General features: G+C 41.2%; 1 protein-coding gene across 1 annotated transcript in view; it reads left to right on the forward strand.

The window, feature by feature from the left end:
- The first annotated feature begins 1,647 nt into the window (after window positions 1–1,647).
- grk5l (G protein-coupled receptor kinase 5 like) overlaps window positions 1,648–23,185 on the forward strand; it is a 29,734-nt gene continuing 8,196 nt past the window's right edge. Inside the window, exons 1-3 of the mRNA XM_005922787.2 lie at window positions 1,648–2,181; window positions 18,471–18,566; window positions 18,689–18,801. Of these exons, the coding sequence (XP_005922849.1) occupies window positions 2,130–2,181; window positions 18,471–18,566; window positions 18,689–18,801 (261 nt within the window). The 5' untranslated portion in view covers window positions 1,648–2,129. The remainder of the gene's footprint in view (window positions 2,182–18,470; window positions 18,567–18,688; window positions 18,802–23,185) is intronic.

Consider the following 23,185-nt stretch of genomic DNA (forward strand, 5'->3'; position numbering starts at 1 on the left):
GGGGGGGGGGGGGGAGAGACTATGTGCTTTGCCCCATTAAAGAGTTTAATTTTTCATGATGGAAGCTCTTCTTGGGTGGGAGGGGTGTCATGCATTAAAGGGATGTGAAGCTCATCACTTTGGGTCAATCAGGGCCCGGTGCCCTCTTTTATGATGGCGCCACAGACACCGCTAAGCAGATCACGTTAGCCGCTGCAATGTGACATCAAACCGGGCACTTGTGCATTTGTTATGTGGGGAAATGCCATAATTCATTGTGGTAATTGCACTTAGGCAGGCGGCATATCGGTGCATCAGGCTGCCCCACGTCCTGTTTATATAAATGAGAGCCCGTCCGCACACTGAGAAATCGATCCTATCTGCCTTCAGCGGTCAATAAGCTTGTTAATCGTTTGACTGATCCATCGTGGCTTCTGTGAAACGGGGCAGCCGCGGGATTGTACTCGCTCCTAAACGAGTTATCCTCGTGCCACATGATTAAGCACTTCCGGTGGCAGTTTAATGTATTTTTCTTCCTTTCGTTTTATTTTATACTATGAACCCAGAGCCTGACAGCCTGCAAGCCATAAAAGTTTCCACATATCAAGTCTTATTATATAAAGTGCAGTTTCCGGTGAAACTTCAGCGTAAAGTGCTTGTCTTCAGGAGGAGGGCAGAGGACCCCACATAGTGGACACTGGGACTGACTCGACCTGATTTCTTCACTAGATCTTTTTTTTTTTCTTTATACACTCCTGCCTCCATTTCACCAGCAAACACTCATAAAGTTGTAAAAACACAATAATACAGCAACAGCGCGCTTGATGATGTAAACAATTTTTAAAAAAAATATGAAGAAGCGAGTCATTTGTAAGAAATGAACAGAGCTGTATAAGTTAACGGTTTGAATAATATTTCTGATTCAATGTCCTGTCGGACATTGCTTTAAAATCTTTGACAGATTTGTTATTATTTTAAGTAAAAATTAGATTTAAAATGGGCCTTTTTCGTTTATTTTGGAGCAGTAAATGGCAGTGTATTTGCCAGAAGCTCATCTGTGGAGATGTTTAGAGAGAATTACAGTTTAATTACAAAGAAAGCCCTTCTAAAATGTGGATTTGCTCCTTGCTGTCATAAATCCTTTGAAAATCCTTACCTTACAAAATTACTGGATTCCTCGCGAAACGGCCAATCACCTGGCATTCAGTCGTTATGTATTTATATATTTTCAAAGGTGAAATGCTTGTTTAGCTTTGTTGATTCGCGAAAGTGATCCATAACGTTATGCACACCAGTTCTCGTATGTAGTTTAAAATTGAACACCAGAGGGCGACTTTACCTCTTACCCTTTTAATCTTTACTGCCACTACTGTCGGAGCACCTGTGCTTGCGTTACTGGGACAGAAATGGAATCACTTTGGCGGATAGAAGCTCACTAGTTGTAGAAACTCTTGGGTATGAGATTCATGGCTACTCGAGGTGAAACGTGTGGGACCAAATAAAATGTGAATGTAGAATTCACAAAAAGCATTTTATAAAATGTGTCGCTTCCTCCAGCGAGCCAGGCAGTTGTAGTGTGCTTTTATTTTGCAGACATCGTGGCCTAACTTCTGGTAGAGGCTCACTGTGTGACGCCACTTAACTGAGAGGCCCAGCCTATTTTGATTACGTACCAACAGGGGAGGAGGGGGCCCGCTGATGTCCTCTCTCGTGCACTCAGCCAACCCCTGCTGCTGTTGTAAGGTAAAGCTGGCGGTATCCTAGTGTACCCTTGTTAAGGATCCGCCGCCGAAAGAACCCGGTTTGCAGACATCGGATCTTCCAGAAATAATTATTTTATGCGTCGGGGAGATTTCCTACCCAAATTACGCATGGAATGGTTTTGGGGGGATTGGAGTAGAAATGCAGCGCCGCACTTCCAGCCCACAACAAGAACCATGCCCAGCTTACACTGCAAGCAAATTTATGACATCCTGTTTTATCCTTTACGACTTTGATATGAGTGAATTTTACTTGGATAGTCACCAGGAGTGAAGAAAAAGAAACGCATCGCACAGAGCTGAAGGACGCTGTATTCGCCGCAGACGTTTGTGTGCCGAGAAACCTCTACGTTTAGGATTTATTTTTATTTTTCTCTTTTTTTCTTTTTGATGGAGCTGGAGAACATAGTAGCCAACACTGTACTGCTAAAAGCCAGAGAGGGTAAGTTGACACAAATAGTAAGCGGGCCTGCTTTTGTCATATTTTGAGCTGTGCAGAAAAAAAAATAATCGTAAGGATGACGGCAGCCTGCAGACTGTGTGGCTCATTACGGCAGGTAAATCCTAAAGATGCAACAGAAAAAAAATCGGGAGGGGGTGCTGTGCAGACAGTGCAGACAACATCAACGGAACACCGCGAAACTGCTCGTCTTGTAATCAGTGATAGACTCGAGTCAACCAAAATCCTTGCACATTTTGACAGATTGTATGCCCCCCCCCCCCCTCCATTATATATATAAAAATATATATATGTTGGGGGACGGGGGTGGCAGGGGAGGGAGGATGGGAGGGTGGTCTGCCTCCCACATCCGCTTTCGTTGTCTGTGCATATGAAAGCGGCTCTTTCGCAACGTTATGCATGCTGGAGCAAACACTGACACGGGGAATAACTCCTTTCTAGAGGGGGAATAAAATGAGCTTAGGCTGTCTGACATTTGAAAGGTGATCCGATGACGTGACTGGTGTTGAAATCTGTGTAAAGGGCCCCTGCGGAGAGACGGACTCTGCTTATCTGTGTAGAAAGAGTCAAATGTCTGAAAAGGCCAGTTGCAGCCCGACAGCACGGTCTGAAATATGAAGGCGCACGGTGTCATTAATAGTTCATTCTGAGGAAGACAGGGTTGCGCTGAGGGCACGAGGAAGGCCTGGAGGTAAACGCCGCGCATTGTGTGATGCATTGACCGTTTTGGTCGTGGGGATCATGTGGGCACTTTTATTTCAGGTTTGGGGCCTGTGGGAAGTTACAAAACAAAATTCATTAGGTTTCGCCTCATAAGCCAAAATTAGGGAGTGTTTTGGTTGTGCAGCTTTAAACAGCAAGATAAATCCTGAGAGAAATAGCCATCCTTTTCCCTTATTCAGTCTGGGTAATGTCCAGAAACTTAAACAAAATGAAAACGGATTACATTTTGTCCTGAGTGTACCTGGGTCCCTTTGGGATGCCCTTTGAACTCTCCTCAGTAATCCCAAACCTGTTTTGGGAATCAGCAGGGTTTAAAAACCACCACTCACACTCATCCCACTTTATTGTCATGATTATTCTTTTTTGTTTTGTTTTGTTTTTTGGAACTGGTTGCAACAGTTTTCTGTCTTTCTGTAAATGCATCAAATCTTTTGCTTCAGTTTAAAATGACTCGGTGTATGTACAAGTGCAAGTGTACACAGGTCCGGTTGCAGGGAAGCTCATAGTTTGATGTGGCAAAAGCCTCTGCAGAGTTGCAAGATGACGCAGGAAAAGACTTTGGTTCTCTCGCAGCTCCTTCTACGCGTGTTACAACGTTGGCACGTTTTTAAAATAAATGGGCTTCTTGCACATAGAGCTGGAAGTGTTTCATAGGCACTAATAGAGTAATAAAATGAACCAGGATGGCGACATGCTGTCAAAATCCACACGAAGAATGCCTTCGCCTGTGGGTTGGACTGGACGTTTGTTTTATGGCAGCAGAACACGACTGGGCCGAGTGAATCAAGCTTCATGAATTAATAAGAGCAGTTAATGACCCATGACAGATCTCGCTTGTCCCAGCTGCTCCAATGGTGTGCATCTGCCCTGACTGTGTGTGCGCGTGTGTGTGGAGGAGAGAATAAGGCCTTATACAATTATTGGATGAGATGGATCTTTGAGTTAATAGCTGAAGCACGACTTTCTCAGCAGCTTGATCAATGCCTCTATAAATGTAGCTGTGTGGGACTGATTCAACAGTTGAATTGGAGTGTGCAGTGCACACACTGAACAATTTCACAGGTTGCATTATTGGTTGTATCCTCTAATGGTCTAAATCATTAGAGGTTTTGTATTACGTGATGCAGTGCCAAAGGCTATGCACATCCATGTCTGCTGCTGTTAATGCTGCTGCTTTCTGTGCATGCATGCATTTAAGCAAGGCACTGTACTGTACACACAGAGAGTCATTTTAGATCATGCACTAGCAACAGCCGAGAGAATGCGAGTGGAGCAAAGTGAAGAGTGTTTTTTCCTGTTTGTTTATGCGAGCATATCTCCAGCCATGCCTGAACTGAGAGGCAAGCATCCTCTGTCTAAACTTCTCCAGCTACGGACAACAGGAAGGCCCAGTTTACACTGCAGTCTTTGGCTTGTTTATGCCAGCATCCTCACACCTCCCAGATCAGTAAAACTGTGCAAGTTGGAGAAAAGAGGAGAAATAAGAAAGCTATTGATATCCCCGGGCCAAGAGTGGCAAAACAGGCCTCGTGCCAGCCTCTGGTTGCTCTTTGCCTCTTCAGTGCCAGCGATGGCTGCTCTGACGGTGCTGGTCTGGCATTTGCCACCAAGTTTGGTGAAGGCTCATCGTCGCTTCAGAGATAATTTTGAGATTAGTAATTAGCTGGAAGATTGGAAACACTTTAGAAATGGAGGATTTCTAATCAAAAGAGTGCTCCGTTTAATCACAGTAAAAAACCTAACTTGATTTCCACAAGAAGAAATTTTTTTCTTTTTTTTAAAGAGAGGGGCTCTGACCATATTGGACCATTTTGTTAAGTGACCGCTGTCTTACATAAAGCTCAATGGTATAATACGCTATCAGTTTGATGCAGCCCATAAGCTGTTTAATCAAATTGATTGTTACATAACAAACTGAGTGGGCTACTGCCATCCGAGCTCCATCTTCCTGTAGAGCTCCTCTCCGGTCTCTGCGGAAGATACTTTATGGATGATGAGTATGCGGTGAAATGAAACACTTCGATGGTCATCTGAGTATCATCTGACAGCGACAGCACTGCTTACTGTGTCAGAGCAGCAGGGGGAAACGCTGGTGCGCTGGCCTTAAAAGCTGTGATGTCTGTGTGAGTTTGTCAGCTGAGGAAATTGGGGCTTTACAACAGATCAAAAAGATCAAAGGCACTTAGGCCTGACAGGGCTCTTTGTTTCAGTGGGATCTGTTACACTGTGGCCTTTAATGTTATACATATAGCTGACATACAGTCAGAGCGAGCGAGCAGGTATAATATCAGAACATACTGTAGATTTATGTGTGCGATAGCCGATGAGGGGTGTGGGGCAAATTCCTTTGTTTAAATGTAACCTGAACTTAGCCACTGTGACGCGAGCAGCATCGGTGCAGTAGACCCTTTGCTTATTGTGTGTGTGTGTGTTCACAAGCCTCTGTCTGCCTGCCTCCCCATTCACAACTCTTGCTGGCAGCAGTCGCAGATTCCAAGCCAGGCGAGTGAACGTCATCGGTTGTTTAAGTGAATGAGAGCAGGGGAAAAACTGCATTGCTGCATCCAGATGCCTTTCTTGAATTGTGGTAACAGAGCCCGGGCATTTAGTTTGGGCGACTAGACAGAATTCCACTCCGCTGCCTGTGGGCTTTCTCATTCGAGCTGCAGCGTTTTTTGAATGTTGTAGTTACATAAGTAAAACTCCCGTTATATAAAAAATAAAAGCAGCTGAGGTGCTGTGGACGACTAAAAGTGATAGAAATACAGCAGGCGAGGATTTATTATTTAATCATCACTGAACTGAATTCTCAGTAAGCCTCATTTCTGTAGCCTCTTAATTGAACTGGTAAATGTTTTGTATTGTTATGAAGTTACCATTGGTAATAACTGAGGAACAGCTACTACGTAAACCCAGAGAAACTACAGCTGAAATATGAAGAAAAACTCATTTCTTTACCAACCCAACTGCAGTAAAAACAAGCCCCAGTTTTTCCACGACATTACTTGACTTTTACAATAAATTCATGTGTGATCTCATGCATGCTGTGGTGCAAGTTCATGCTGGTTGCATAGAAAAGGGGACAGTCTATCACCATCTGAGACAAGACAGCGAAGTAATACCATGGAAAACTTTTACAGTCCAGTTTCAGCTTAGTCACTAGGTAGATTGTCATCTTTTTACTGAGTTACTTTGTTGTGGTTAAATAGGCGATGGCATGTTTTATTGCAAAGGTTATGAATATGATAATAGTGCAAGCAATTGCACAGTTTCAGGTTACTGGTAACTTTTCGAAACATTACCCAAACGAGGTGTATGTACATATGCAAACGCACATTAAACACGGCTATTAAGCGCTTGTCATTCTGCTGAGACGGCTTCCTCGCATAACTAAAACAGGTTATTATAGTAGTGAGAGGGCAGCCGTTGAGGGCAGCATAGGGGTGCAGTGGTTAGCAATGTCACCTCTCTCCAAGACAGTTTCTGGTTTGAAACTGTCGGCCAGCTGGGAGCTTTCCGTGTGGAGTTTACATGTTCTCCCATATGCCTGTGTGGGTTCTCCGGGTACTCTGGCTTCCTCCCGCTGTTGAGAGACACACTTGTTAGGTTAACAGGCCATTCTCAATTGGCTGCAGGTGTGGATGTGAGAGAGTGTGTTGTCGTTTGTCGGTGTTAGGCCTGCGATGGACTGGTGTGTGATTGTGGTGTACTGTGCCTCTTGCCCAGTGTCAGCTGGGATAGGCTCCAGCCCCCTCCCACGACCCTACTTTGATAAGCAGGTTAAAATAGATCGTGCTTGTGCATAAGTGAGTAGACAAACATGATTCACCTCAAATTTTCTAGATTTCACGTGTGAAAACAGCTTTACTGAGTAGATTGCGAAACAGTCCCGGGGACCTACTGCCGGTAACACAAAACTTCCTGAAGAGTGTTACCAGATGTGCTGATGTTATTTTTCAACCTAAGTATAAAAAAAGTCCCTTGTCAAAAATGTAAATGTTTGAAACGTTTTTGTAAGGAAGTATAACCATGAAAAACAACATAACAAAAAAGCAGTTCATTGGAATGTACTGTTTTCATTCCTAGATAGTACACAGTTAAATTTGGGTTGGACAAAATTTGGATAGTTATAGCTGTAATTTGAATGGACGTTTGTCAGAGGACCTCCTTTTTTACACAGTACCTAATTATACATGACTTATTACAAAGCAAACACAGTCACAAATACATCATAGTTAAAGTTAGTAATACCTTTTCTTTTTTCTTAGTGTTTCAGCTGTACATTTACTGTATTTACCTACTGATCATCAGTGGTAATTACCCTAGAATACACTAGAATTTACCGTATAATTGCCAGTATAACTGCCTACTGGTCAGTGTCCGGCAGCCTCGCCTCTGTCAGTGCGCCCCAAGGTGGCTGTGGCTACACTGTAGCTTGCCATCACCAGTGTGTGAGTGTGTGAATGGGTGGATGATTGTGTAAAGCGCTTTGGGGTCCTTAGGGCCACAACAGACCATTTACAATTATCAGCTATTTACATAATTATTTAATCTTTTGTGACATTTTTAGGCAAACACCAAAAAATTGCTTCTTTTTTTTTAGATTTACTCAATGAATCTACAAAAAGAAACATTAGAACAATCCTCTTAACTAAACCAAAAATAAGCATTTACAGCGTGTGTAGATAGATATAGAATAGAAAAGAATAGAATAGCCACTTAAGTGTTATCCAGTTTAGTGCACATCACAACGAAATTTCTGTGCATTTACTTGCCGTCAGACTGTACAATATAAATCTAAAGGTATAAAAAAGGAATCTAGGATATGTACACGTAAGAATATAAGAGACATTTGTGTGTATTCACTGCTGTTAGGAAAAAACTATTATATATATTAGGAAAAATGACTATATTGCATCAGAAGCAGCAGCAGAAAAATATAGTGTAAATTACCATTCCAGGTATGAAATTGCATTGCCCTAAATATACAGTCGCTGATTATTTTGATTATTAACTCAACATGGCTGTGTCTTAAATATCTGGAAGTCTCCAAAAGTTTGTCCGAGTCCCGGATTCAGCCTGCACTAAGCTCTGATTGGAGCATATTGCGTTTGAAACCAGCCCTACACATTTTTTATGTTTTTTTGCTGCAGTTGTTCTCTTAAGAAGACATTTTATTTCTACATAGATTACTGGCTGATAAGAACTGATTAGTCATTGCTGCTATGAGAGTTACAGTTAGCCTATTGTCTTTGCAAGAGATTTACAGAGGGTTGTGTGTGTGGGAGAGGAGGTTGGAGGGATGTCGGGGGTGGGTGCTTCAGCGTTCCATAGAACAGCAAACCTAAGCAAGTCCAGCTGCTGTCGTTACAACTTGCAAAATGTAGTGAAATGAGCTGCACCCTCCACTATCAAATGCACAACACTGATCTTTGTTGTTTGCACCTGCCAGCTAATGGTAATCTGAGTATGAGCACTATATTGCAGACTCTGTAGTCTCTGTTACGCACTTCCTGCCCCGTTTTCATATAAACAAAAACATTTGCCTGGAGTGCTCCTCTCTCAGGACCTGTCTGAAAGGACGGAACTGAGGAATAAAACTGTCAGCTTTTATTTAGTAGAGACTCTTATTGGAGGGAAACCAGCCTCTCATTTCCTCATCGGGTCCTCCTGACAGGAAAGAAGTAAAAGATTTTTTTTTAAAAGAGGACCTGAAAAGAATATATTGCGTATACATGCAGGACTGTTTATGGTGTTATTAACAAAAGGTGATTCATTTGAATACGACATGGATGGGACCACACTGGCAATGCCCGACTATCCCATTGAATCTCATCATGTGTTTTCTGGAAGTGAGATCACTGCTAATGTTGTTAAAAGTATATTACAGATAGCTTGAAAAAATTCTCGGTCCTCATAAGATGGAGCCTGCTGACTCTAGTTAGTCTTTAGTGCCGTGCCAGGCTGGGAATCGTGAGTTTTTGAGCTCTTTGAAATCTTTCGAAAACTTTTTGTTGCCCTCCAGGTGTGCAGATTTGAACCCTTGAAAGCCTGAACCACAAGACAATTGTTTAAATTGAGTATTAACTAAACCATATGACAATATTTTAAAAGTAATTAAATATCCATTTGCATATATGAGTCTTAATTTATACAATATTTGCTACATCCAGCATATTAATATTAGTATTTTGTAATTTATTACTTTAAAATGCATTGCTCAGTTTATCCAGGTTTTTTCAAGGGGTGAAAATCACACTGATGATGTAGTCACAACAACTCACAAAACCTCATGTGTCAAATATGATACATTAGGTATTTTAAAGGAGGAATTTTTCATTTGTTTTTTTCATTTTCATTTGTCTGTAAATTCCCAGACATACCCACAGTTAGATCGCTGTTAGCCTGGCAGAGCTGCTTGCATGGCATGTCTTCATTTACATTTGGGGTATTATATATGACCCTGCATGTACAGTTCACACCATTTCAATTAATATTATTGGAACGTTTTTGCTGTTTAAGTTTGTTTTTTGTAAATTCAAGGATAGGGGTTCCTTTATTGGGATAGGGGTTCCTTTATTGGGATAGGGGTTCCTTTATTGGCTCTTCATTCTCTAACAGCAGTTTTGCACTGAGATTATAAAGCAAAGACGAAGCAGAGATACCCATATCTCCACCGACAACACGCCACAAGGCTCGCTGTGTTTTGAGTAGGAGTGTGACTCATTTTTTCTTGAGTAGAAAAAAATTCAGCTCTCTGGCTCCTACTATCTCTATTGTTATTGCTGCCTCTACCCACACATACAGTATACGTAACTCAGCTGGATGCAACAAGTTCACGCCTGTTCTCCAGGGGTTGTCGAGTGGAATTCTGGGAAATACAGGAGATGATTTTCTAAAGTAAAAGTAGACTCGGTAAGCCGAGTGAAAGTGGATGGAGGAAAAAATGTGAATTTTAAGCGCTTGTCATTAAAGTACTCCAGGAATGCAGTCAGAAGCCTCTCAGACACACAGGTGATTACATAAGTACTGTTTCATCGTGTCTCCATGTGCTTCCTGCGCTCTGCACTGCTGCCATATTGCTTTAATGGAACAGCTGATGAATTTTTGATGTGCATTAATCCAATAATCTATACAGTAACTTCTGAACCTTTCTCTCTGATATCTCCTGCTGGATGAAGAGCTAAATGCCAGACTGTATACGTCAATGCAAACACACTCAGAACCTACATGATATTAAATGAGGCTGTTTATTTCCTTTAATGTCAGGACAACTAAACATAAAGAAGAAATGAGGGATCTTTTATGTTTGAGGAAATACACAACTGTAAAAAAGTGCTGATCCAGCCTTCGGATCCAAACAAAATTGGGGAAAAAAAGGCACAGGGATTTATTAAAACATGTTTTTGGATGTCGGTGAGGATGTTGAGGTCCGGGCTCTGTGGAGGCCGATCATGACTGATCCATGTTTTTACTGCATTGGCAGCATGTTTGAAATTATTGACATGCTGAAGCTGTTGCCAATCAGATGCTTTCCAGATGGGAGTGCATGATAGATCAAAACCTAACAGTACTGTTCTACATTCGTAATCTAATCAATTTTGACAAAATCTCCAAATGCAACTCCAAACCATGACAGAGCCTCCACTGTGTTTTACAGATGGCTGCAGAGACTCACTGATCAATGTCTCTGAACAGTGAACAGCAGATGGATCTGTGCTAACACTTCTTTCTTGACTTGTCCAGTTTCTTTATAATTTTTAAGGACACACGGCACACCATACCAGGTTTCCCACTAGTAGCCTTTTAGGAATCAGTGTGTTGGTGTCAAAATAGTATTTTGGCATTTTTCCCAGATTAAATTAAAGACATGGGAGCAAATGATGTGTGTATAGGCTGCTAGTAACAAAGTGACTGCAATTTAAAACTGGTTCTTTGCAAAGTTGTCTGTTATGTGTGGACACAAGGACACAACACTGGTTCGTCCCTTGAGTTAGTTGCCTTTATTATGCTTGAATGATTCATAGGTCAGTGGCTTAACAAACAAACAAAAATGGTCAGGTAGAAGGACTGGAGTGAAAAGGCATCCAGTGTCCAATGAAAGCCTGGAGAACTATTGCTCAAGACCACTTTAAAAAAACAATACAAAACAATCTGGCTGCATGGCAGCAAAATATTAAGAAATGAGGTGTGGCTTTGTATTTATACATAACATATTGTTATTTATAGGAACCTATGACACGGGGATTCTTTAGAGTGCATTAGAGTAAAATCAGCTAATTTATTTGCATATTTGTAAAAACATAAATCTTGAGTAAAGCTCCAGAGAGTTATAAATGAGGTTGAAAGAGTTCATTAAGGAGTTTGGCTCATTTAAGGCCAAAGCAGATTTTAAAGACTCTTTTTTTTTTTTTCAATCGAGGCATGTTTTCGTGGCAGGACATCACAGGAGCAGGACAAGGAACAAATATCTTTATGAAGAGACTGTGTGTTTCATGCAGAAGGAAAGAAAGCACCCACCCACCCAGTAATGTCAGTCCACGGTGCCCCATGAGTTCTATCACACTGATGAGTCGGCTCTGTGCCTTTCAAGCACTTTCCTCAGTGTTTGCTCACTTAACTGCTGATTTTCACTCTGAATAAACTAAAAATCATTCCTCGTAGAGATGTAGGACTGTATCGCGACACTGTTCACACTACCAAAACATTTATCGAGGTAAACAGATGCTATAATACCTCGTCAGAGCACAGGAGCATCCTGTTACGGCTAGCTTCATGTGGACTATGCTCTGTCCTCTTGGATCTTTATGGATGAGCAAACAGCAAGTATTACCCAGCGTGCCCTGCGCTGTGTGTGGTCCTTTGATCGGACAGCACGGTGGGTTATATAATTTCAGGGTTTTTTCGTGCTTCCCCCCCCCCCCCGTCACATTCCATACTTTATATATTTATAGAACAGGAAACTTGTGGCACCTGACTGTTCCCAGACAGGATATGTACCCTGCCTTCTGCTGCGCTTGTCAGATTTCTGTCCTTGCATGCAAGTTTTGACACTGAGTGTCTTCCTACACCGTGGCTGTTTTGCTCGTGAACACATGAACTTTAACAGGCGCCGCTTCTCTAGTGACAACTGCCACAGCGCCCTAGCTCTGAGGTCATGGACTGGTTTGACCACCTCAGTTTGTATTAACACATTGCTGCTGCCCTTGGGCTGGTCTCTATTAATAGCAGTAATGTTTACAAGGACATAAAGACGGGGAAATGGGCAGTGTTGTGTGTGTTTTTTTCCCCTCAACTCTTTGTGCAAAAGTAGCTGTTGGCAAAAGGTTAAACCTGGAATTTATGTCTCAATCTTAAACGCGTGTCGAATGCAGCTACTTCCTTAGGTCAAGCTAGATTTGGTTGTTGTTTTCAGCACACAGCTCGCTAGGTTGTTGGGACACAGCTGAATAGAACGCCAATACTGTTGCTGATAAGATCTCTGTTTTATTGTCTATGACTGATTTTGAGTTTATGACCCCTCATTAAGCGGTTCAACATGTGACCCTCACAGCAGCCAAAAGAAGCCGAGTGTGTTGCCAGGTAAAAAGGTGCACGTCATCAATGTTTGCTTCGAGCATTTCAGCAGATGTTACAGGCGGACGATCCAATTGTTATTACACATATATATATGTGGACACGGGAGCTCATTTAGGATGGTAATAAGAACAGAGGCACCGACATGACATCATGGTGGAACAGACCAACAAAGACCGTCTTCCTGCTATAGTCCACCCCTGCTGCTCAGGTCTGGGCAGTGTTTCCCCTGCCTTCCTGTGGCATACACACACACACACACACACACACACACACACACACACACACACACACACACACACTTTTAATATGTGGATTAAATCTTCAATAATGAGTCTTTCACATCTTGTTTTGGTTTGCTTTCAGTGCTGCTGGCTTGACCTGATAGGCATGCGCATGCATATATGCTCATATTTTTAATAAACTGGTATGCAGTGTAGTACCATAAACCTTTATTTACGTCTACATTCCTGTTTATACTGCATATATAGGAGCAACATTCACACATGGCGTGATGCCCCCCCCCCCCTACCCCAAAAAAAAGCAGTGTGCCAAGGTATGTTTTTTGTTCTCTTTGCTCCTCTTCTGTCTTTGCAGCAGATAGATATCTAGTACGATTTAATCACATTTCCCGTGATAAAGCAAACCCGTACATTGCTACGAATCACTTTACAGCGCCCGAAGAAGCACAATGAGGATGTTTTGCAAATGCAAAGCTCCCGTCTTCCTTCAATAATATGCTTGCTGGGTGTTTACCACTTGTGTTTTGCATGCACAAGACCATTGGCCCTTACCTGGAGCTCTCATGCAAATAAATCCCGATCACCGAACGGTTGGATATGCCGGGAGGGATGGACCGAGGGGAACAAAGGCATTTGCATCATAGTCTGGTGCTGGTCGGCCACAATGTATTTGTAACTCGCTGACCACCACAGTATGACTCAACCGCGAGGCCGACATTTAACAGATCAGACAAAGGAGGTGATGTGGGAATAAGCGAGAGTTAGATAATCAGAAAGGGATAGTGAGTTGTTTGTGAACAAAGAGGGTCAGTGCAGTCAGGAGATGAGAGTGAAGAGTCACTGAAACCTACTCAAATCTTGCACACTTTTTTACACAGTGTAGGTGTAGAAAATAGCACATATTCAGAACGCTCGGCTCTGCTCACGCTCGTGCTCTTAACATCACATTCTGTTGCAGATGTTATTGCATATATGCCAGATGCACAGTGTGACAGTCAGGATGTGGTTTCAGCTGGTTGTCCACAGCACATCTAGCTTCATGTTTGGAGTGAGATTGTAAGTGGAGGTGTTCGAGACCTCAGAGATTATGTGTGTGCACGTGTGTGTGTGTGTGTGTGTGTCAGGCACTAGATGTTAATGGCTTGGGTTCTTTTGAGTGTCAGCACTTTGTGTGTATAACCTCAAATCTAAGCAGGGTTGTTTTCGAAGGTGTGGATGGATGGGGCCTGCAGGATTGCCACGAGTTGATTAAATTGAGCATGAGGACAACACTAGAGAGAGGTCACAGTAGTGACATTGTGCGTGCACACACACACACACACACACACACACACACACACACACACACACACACACACAGATGTTTGGGGTTCGGGTAACCCCCTGGTGTTACGCCAGACGGTTGACGTTTCGTCTCTGACCTTCTTTTTGCTTTACTTGACATGCCTTGATGATGTCAGAGCTCCTAAACATGAGCATAAATAAAGGGTGGCGACCACACTGCCCACATGGAACAAATTAGACTGACAAGTTCCTGTGTGCAGCAAATCCACGCCACAGCACATATTTCAGCTCGTGTGTAACTGACAGACCACATAAGAGTGAGAACGCTTTAATAGCGAAAGAAATAAACAGACAGCCGTGAACAAGATGGTTTATGGAGGATATTTACGAGGATATTCATACTTTTAAGAGCCAAGTTTTGTTAAACAGGAACCTAGAGTTACAAATCTGGACGTAAAACGAAACATGTGAATGTTTTTCTCTTCTTCAAAACATGATTTCAAAAAGTTAGCACTTGCTTTCATCTTTGTATATCTAATACTGTTGTAAACTTTCCTCAAATCCTGCCAGAACATTTCGTAAAGCCGTGTAACAGCAACGTGTCAGACAATTTTTTTAACCTCTGTTAGGCTGTGCTTTCTTGAGCCCACAGACAAAAGAAGCCAAAGGGCACTAAGGCTAAACAGAACTTTATTTGTTGTTACATTCAGATGAGGAATAATTGATTCGTTGTATTTGCATGTTTGTGGGAGTGTTTGGGTGTGCTCTGTGTTCTGGTCTTTGCACCACACGGGCCCCGAATGTTACAGTGGGACGAATTATAAATATGCTTTCGAGCAGCTTTATTTGCAGTGATGAATGAGAGAAATCGAGGGGTTATAAAAATAACATGAACAGCGTGACAAGAGACCACACGTAGAAAAGCCCAAAAAGGAGGCAAACCACTAATCTATAGCACTGTTCTATTTTTATGGCCAAGGAGCTGTAGACGTCCTTAAAAAAAAGTCCTAAAACAAAAGGGGGTTGATAGACTTGAAACAGCAAATGAGGTCAGTGATTGGCTGGCAGCAAACTTGGTGACAGTGATGTGGTGATGACAGGAAATCTTCAGCAGTGTGTCAGAAGAAAAGGGAAAAAGATACTGGATCACAGGGAAGCAGCAGAAGAGCAGAAGATGATGCGAGGAGTTCCAAAAAGCAGGAAAGGGGGGAGGCGGGGAGGGAGAAAGAATGAAAAATAAATAGGCTTGGAGAGCAACGAGAGGCAAAGAAAACAGGACACAGAAAGAAAAAGAAGGAACTGCATTATTTGTGGTTGTCTCAGCATTGTGTAGAAGTTGAATGCCTGGGTGGAGCACCCATGTTTGGTACAATTATTTGACATGGCGTTGACCCTTCACAGGAAATTTATGCCATTTGGTTGGACGCTTGTATCCACAAATGCCTCACACAAGCACAAGTGCATACATTTTTAGCATGGCGTCCCTCCCATGGGGAATGACCTTCTTCATTCGCTGTATTCTTTTGCCTTTTTGGCAGATGTCATGTTTTCATTAAAGGAGATTCAAAAACTGGAGCACACAGCAACACACTGGATTTTTGTGTGGGGAGCATAAGTTTACATATGAACTGTTTACAGAAGCGATCAAATAAGGAAGTGCGCCTGTTTATAGCATAGTTTCGTCTACAGTAATGTTAATGAGGCGCAGGTGCTCGAAGTTAATGATTGTCTTTGGGGATATTTTTATTCGGGTTATTAATACATTCATGCTTCGTGTTTGTCTTTGGTGATACGAGTATCATTCTGAATACCGTATGTGAGCTTTGCTGACGTAGGGTCCCTTATCTTTAACACCCCTCCTCCTAAAAAGAAAAATACTGCAGTTCTAATAAGAGTCAGTACAACCCTGTAAAACTTTTTATGACTCAAATATGTAAGAAGTGGATTGAAATACTTTTGTATACTTTGCTGTGAAATCATCTGTTCAAAAATGTTATGTCAGCTTGTAATGATGGAAATGATCTCTAATTAAATCCCTTTGTGCCTGTATAATGTATGGTTATAGCTGGCTGTTGCAATGTAATCCTGAAAGTATGACACACGAGGGTCATACTTGGTAAGTGAATAATAAGCATAAGTGTGTAAAATGAGGCTTTTGTACTATGTGGGCAAAATAACCCGTACCATGCAAAAGTCTTGAGCCACCCCTCATTTCTTCATATTTTGTTGTCATTTTTTAAAAAGTGGAAACTGGTCTTAAGCAATAGTTCTCCAGGCTTTCTGAAGGTCTTTCAAAGTGTTTCTTTCAACATGGGCTGCTTTGTTAATCATTTTTAGTCCAGTCTTTGAGCCTGATCATTTTTCTTAAGCCACTTAACACTGACCTATGAATCATTCATGCTGTAAAATTGTACCTGTTGTCCATACACACAACAGACAATTTAGCAAAGAACAAATCTGGAATTGAGTCTTTAGACTCTTTGTTATCAGCAGCCTGTCACAAAAACATATAATTTGTTCCCATTTCTTTAGTTCAATATGTGAAAAGTAAGTAAATTAAGTAAATACGTTTTTGTTTTTTTTAAATATGCATAGAGCACATTTTAAGATAAATATCACAAAGAGCTTCACAACAAAAAATAGTTAAAAGTTATCAAAGGTTACACAGTCTGACAGGCATAAATTTTTCCACCAACAAAGTGGTTCCCAAAAACCTATGAGCTCAAAACTTCATATCTCAGCAAGTTGTGCAGAGTGTCCTTAAAAACCTGAGGAAACCAGACAAGCGGAGGGGGAAAAAGTAGCAGGCCTACAGCACGTGGAGAGTATCTGAAAGTCATGTGAAAAATTTGAGTAGACCTCATACAGGACCCGAGAGATGTATGTTGTCCCTCAGTTGATCCATCTAAAGGGCAAGAAGAATGGTACGGTAATTATATGCTGTGTTTCCATATATATTTGCAAATGTTTCAGCAGATGACTGCATCTATTTCCTGTTTTCCCAGCAAAATGGAAAAGAACTGAGGCGTGGATTAAGACTTTTGCACACTAATATAGAGCAGAACATCCATTCTGGGTGCACGATATTTCAGTATCAGACATTGTAGCACACTTTTATGATCTTGCAGAGAGAGTGACAAAAACATGAATGAATGTATTCATGTATAAGATAATGTATTTGCTGTTAGATTAAATATTACATATAGTAAATATAGAGTAAACATTTCCTTAGTCAGTGATGTATGTATGTATGTATGTTCTGTCTATACCAACATTCATGTGTAACGTAATTCAGCAGTCAGCACTAAGTCTGCTATGGTTCACTTGTTTGACCGTTGGCTTACTTTATCTTAGTCAGTTTATGGCTTTCTGTGGAAGAAAGTTTCCCAGCTATGGTCTAATATCACACCAAAACATGCTAATTTGAGACTAATCTTCCCCTTGTTGAGTGCAATTTAATTTTCTTGGCAAGTAAATTATATAATATTACAAAGGCAACAGTGAGACGCAGAACAGACTGCAGAGCAGGAGGAAAGGATGAGACAGTAATGCAGCAGGATTGATGGGAAAACTGCTAAAAGCTTTCACTCAGAGCCTCCACAATGACGTAGGGCCTCTCGCATTCCTGGGTTATTACTTAAAGATGTCTGCTTGTCATTGCTCTCAATGCCTCTCACATTGGGTGAGCTGCTTGCAGCAAATTTCCACTGCACAGAGCGGTTAAAGGAAATCCCTGTCATTTCATTAGAGCAGTCGTAACATATTAAAAAAAATAACTTTGAGACGAACATGGTGTAAGGGCAAAGCAGGCTGTGGTAGAAGTACGAGGTTAAAAGTTGCGTTTAATCGCATCTGGTGGATACTGTGAGAAAACGCCAAAGGTGATTTAGACATGGCTTTGATGAATAATGGGAAAGCGGTCAAAGTTAAGAGGCAAAATAATCAGCTCCGTCGATGACTGCACAGTAAAATTTCTTCAGAAATCTAAGTAGGCGATGTAGATCTAAGTGGTTTTTGTTCGTGATGGTGTTACGTAGCTGCAGGAAGCTGATACATGATTATTCAGTGCAGTGGAATCCAGTCTGGGTTCTGATGGGAACTGAGCCGGTCAGAATGGGCTTTCTGTCTGTGTGGACACAAAAACACACACACTCATATTAAACACACACACACACTGTTCCACTTCCAGCGAAGCCACTCACATGAAAAGTGAGCAAGAAAGTCAGTGGAGAGAGGAGAGCGTTACGGAGGAAGTGAGACGTAATCTATGAATTATATATACACACTGAGACTATGATTTCATTCAGGGGAGAGCCCACACACAACCCCCCTCTCTTTTAGCCATTGGGCCTTCATTTTCTCCTCACTGACGAAAATAAATGTGGACAACTTTATTAATTTCTTTCAGTTGAACATTTTTACCTCTTGTTTTACCTGTCACGACAGGTGGAGGAGGGAAAAGGAAAGGAAGGAGCAAAAAATGGAAGGAGATCCTTCGTTTTCCCCATATAAGCCAGTGTACTGAACTGGGAAACAGCATCGGTACGTGTTTGTGCACTTCCTTCATCTAAAGAGAGTGTGTTTGACTGTTTGTTGGCAAGACTGTGATTTAAAGTCTGTGTTCATTTTATGTTTTTTTTTGTTTGTTTGTTTTTCTTTTGCAGACAGGGAATATTTCAGCATCTGTGAGAAACAGCCTATCGGACGACTTCTCTTCCGTCTTTTCTGCGAGACCAGACCGAAACTCCAGCGATGCATCCAGCTGCTGGATGCGATGGTAAACATGCACGCACACATGACTTACATCGACCCCTTTTTTATATTTGCATTAAAAATATCTTTTTTTTTTTAAAACTAAGAAATAGAAAAGTCAACCATCAACTCCTTGTGACAGATCACACCAACCTTCAACCAGTGATTGTAACTGAACCTGATCGCAACAGGATTTCAGTCTGACGTGTACTTTTGTTGTTTTTGTCATCTTACCGCTGCACACAGTGTCTTTGAAACACAATTTAAAGCTTTGACTTACACATCCAGTGTCATTGCATTGATACAGTTGAATTCCAACACTAGGATCCCACCTAGAAATATTTTTTTATACCCTTTTTTAAAATGTTAAGCATTAATACTGATAAACTCCACACAGAAAGGCTCCAGCTAGTTGGCAGGTTTGAACCCACAAGCACCTTGCTCGTGTAGCAGCAGTGCTTCCCCAGATCATAACACTGCTCCCTACAGGGTAGTATGGTAGGCACTAGGGATTATGGGTTCATCTCATCGTGATTTGCCCATCACATTGAATCATTCATCAGACCGTGTGACCTTTTTCCGTTACTCCGATCTTTCTGTCTGTTTAGCCTCACTCATAAGTGGTTTTCTTTAGGCTACACAGTTGTTTAGTTCAGTGAGCTTGTGGAAATACTTTTACTTTTACAGTCAGAAATAGTTGTGATTTTTGCTTTTGATTTGTTGTCATTTTATTTCACCAAAATTGTCATGATTTTTTTTTTTTTTTGACCACATTTCTTTCTATGAGATGATGGTTCACCAAGTTTTAATGAAACTTATTAAAACAGTTTTAATAGTTACAGTTGTTAGTTGGTTTTTTTGCTAGATGCAGACCAATAATTTAGCCCTTCTGAGACAGTGTAACGTCTTTACCACGACCATGGAATACCATGTCTTCCAACAAGGCTGTTTAAGGAATGAGAAGCTACTCACTACAGCAGTTAGGGTTAAACAGCCTGTAGCCAGCTGAAACACATTGGCAACTGTAGTTGTCCAATGGAGGGCTCTTACTTATTTGCCTAGTTAAATCCAAGTTTTGTTTGGTTGTTTTTTTCCCAGGCAGAAGCACGCATCATGACACCTACAGAGGATGTTAATAATGATTTTGGTGTTTGAGTTTTCTAGGAGTGGAATGCTTACTAGAGGGATTCTCAAACAGCAAGTTTTAAACTTTTCAAAAGTGTGAATTTGCACAGAACTGAATAAACAGCATAATGTGAAATGTTAGTGTGCTACTTTATTTCATGAAATTACATTTGAATAATCCACTCCGGCCCTTAAAAGTCAGTCTTGTGGAAGCTCATATTAGAGTAGAATAAGAAAAGTGTCTCTGCATTTCAGATAATTTTAGATTTGACAAACTAATCAGTCACATCCTTTTCATGGGTAAAGGTAAAACAAAGTTTTCAGAAACATAAACTACAAATGCACGGATTGCAATATTGTGAAGAAAGTGTGAAGAAATCATTGAACTTTACAATATAACCCAATCCACGGTAAGCTGCAGGATCATCTTAAACTGAAACAACTGAAAGTAAAGTGCTCTGCTACTGGACAGATGTACAAATAAACAAAAATCAGATGTTGTACATTAGAGGTGGGAATCACCATACATCCCACGATACAATATTATCACAATACTTAACGCACGATATGATATTATTGCAATTTGTAAAAAAATGTTGCGATATTCAGATTCTGTACATAAAGGTAAACCTTATCAATATTCATTTTATCTAATATCAAAGTCTCACACTCAGTCTTTCTCTCATTTCATTCAGTTTTATTGTTGACAAACTGAACGGTTTGTACTACAGTCTAGTCCAACTTAACTGAATGCAACCATCTGGTACAATTATAGCTATTCTGAACTATGCAATTTATGAAAACTATGCAGCCCATTCAGCAACTGAAGAATTTGAAAGTAAATTAAAACAAAATATAATTTTACATTAAACAAAAAATTTTTAAACTTAATTAAAATAAAACATGTCTTAAATTAAAATAAGTAAACTGTCATGTTTATTGCTGCCAAAAAAAAGTTAAACACATTTGGACAGTGTCAGGATTCTTGCTCAGAAAAAGGATCAACATGCTCTGAAGTCAAACTTTTTTTGTAACAAAATATCGATTTCTGCTGACCCTGTATCGATACATTATTAGCAAACAAAATATCACAATACTACACAGTATCGATTTTTCCCCCCACCCATATTGTACATCCACCTTTACCTGATATATTTTACCTTACCAAACAAAAGCAGGTGCAACAAAACCAATGTCAGTTGCTCATATAATTCTGTGTGTTTTTAACTTCACCAAATAACAGGAGAATGACCTTTTTCCCTTTTTCACTTGTCTCTATAATCTTCCCAGTAACTTCTTTAATCTTTTGCTCATGCTGAGGCTGCTAGCTTGTGGCTAGCTTTGAGCTCTGGATTGCTGGATAGCCATTTTTATTTTGTTAGCTTCTTTAAAATGTCCAAGCTCAGCTGGGTAAGTTTCTGTTTAGGTTTGTTAGAATTTTGTTGTGGTCCTCTTGCAGTTTACTTTGGCAAACTCTTTATAACCGCTCACAGGAAGTGGAGCTTTCACGCTAATGACATGCGGCTAACAGTGTGTACCTGACTATTTGCCTGCAACCCTGTCCACATGCTGTGTATCACCGGACATGGTCAGGAATGCTGGAAAATGTCAGATTCCACTCTCTTCCTAGAAGATCTCTATTAAACATGAAAGGATGTCAAAGGCATTATATTACATCTACTTTATAGGTGACGTTTTGAGAGAAGTAGTTTGCACTTCGACTTTATATCATCTTGCAATGATTACAAGTAAATAATCACCTATAATTTTGAATTCATCTTTCAGCCCAAAAAATCAATGGTTATTTCTGGTCGCCACCCTTTATTTAATTCTTTTGCATGGAACTAAAGGCTCATCTAAAATAAAAGACTAAAAATGTTAAGTTGTACAGTTCCCTTTTATTGTAACCTGCGTGTGATCAATTATGTAATGGACAGCATGTTCTCAGATGCGAGTATCTGGAGGAAAAAAATTGTGTTTATTGCTGGATAAATGCAGTCCTGGAAACACACTCATCAACTTTTTTAGTGTACTCACTCTGATTAGAGCGCAGGCTGCAAAAACGCCGGTGTTGCTGGGTCACACAGCAAGAGGACACAATTAAATGGAGTAGTGATTATTCAACCATCCAGATCCCCAATCTATCCAGCTTTTTGCCTCCTACCACCCCATGTCCACGTCTAGACAAAATACCTCCCACATGACACATTTAAGTCTTTATCTATCTATGCCCAGAATATCTTAGCGGACATGTGATGGGCAGAAAGGACGCTTTGTTTCCCTCGCCAGCCCCTTCCAGTCCCAGCGCACCCCCGTCTCTCCACTTTTCTGCCCACTTTTAACCGCCCAGCCCTAAAAGTGACCATCACCCCCTCCATGCCACCCCCACTCTGTGTAGGGGGAAAGCACTTACACTCAAGCCAAACACGTGTTGGAGCTAATTCTACAGTCCATGTGACAAACTCAGCTTTATGAACCCCATTTGACAATTACTCAGGTCTGAGGGTGTTTAGAACCAGGCAGGTGGTTGTATTACAAGTGATTAAACAACATTGCAGTCCATTGCTGGTATGAGGTTTACTAGACAGTGTTATTGTGTAATCTAGTGTGCAGTAATTAGTGTAATCTACAATTTACAGTAATTGTTGTTCTTTTATGTATGGTTTTTTTAAACGTGTAAGCCGTGTGAAAGTATGAGCACAGCGGTTCAAAAGGAGGAGGGAGTGTTTGTGCATGTGTTTTTTCGGTGTGTGCAACTTAAGTGGTTCCAATGGTTCCTCTTACATCATGAGAAGGTGTTTGTATGTGTTGGATCTACTCTGCTTCCAAAAGGCTAAGGAGGCGTCTTCTTTCCCCTTTGGTTGAACCCCCCTCCCCCCTTTTCCTGCTCCTCCAGCAAGCGGTGGGAGTCAGACAGCTCATTTACTGTGTGTGTGTTTCTCTGAAACCTCTGATAACAAAGCCTCAGTTAATCAACACTTGGCAGCAATCACAGCGCTCTCTTTCGTTCTCTGTGACTTTTAGTCATAATCTTACATGTTTACGTACAGTGTTGGCTTCTTCGTGTTTCATTCTGTAGTGTCTGTGATGCTGTGGTTTTTTACAGCCAGTTTTTTCCTTAAGCTTCGAGCTCATGTGTGCTTCCGCGGTGCATATCATATATACGTTGATGTGTGTTGTAGTGGAAAGCTGGTGACGCTGGTGTGACACACTGTGACACTGCAGGACCTCAAGGAATCCCACCGTGTTTACTGTGTGGTTGCCAGGCAACACAGGGCCATGTT

Source organism: Haplochromis burtoni, unplaced genomic scaffold (assembly GCF_018398535.1).
Source record: "Haplochromis burtoni strain Fernald_Lab_line unplaced genomic scaffold, NCSU_Asbu1 Contig_62, whole genome shotgun sequence".
Classification (NCBI taxonomy): domain Eukaryota; kingdom Metazoa; phylum Chordata; class Actinopteri; order Cichliformes; family Cichlidae; genus Haplochromis; species Haplochromis burtoni.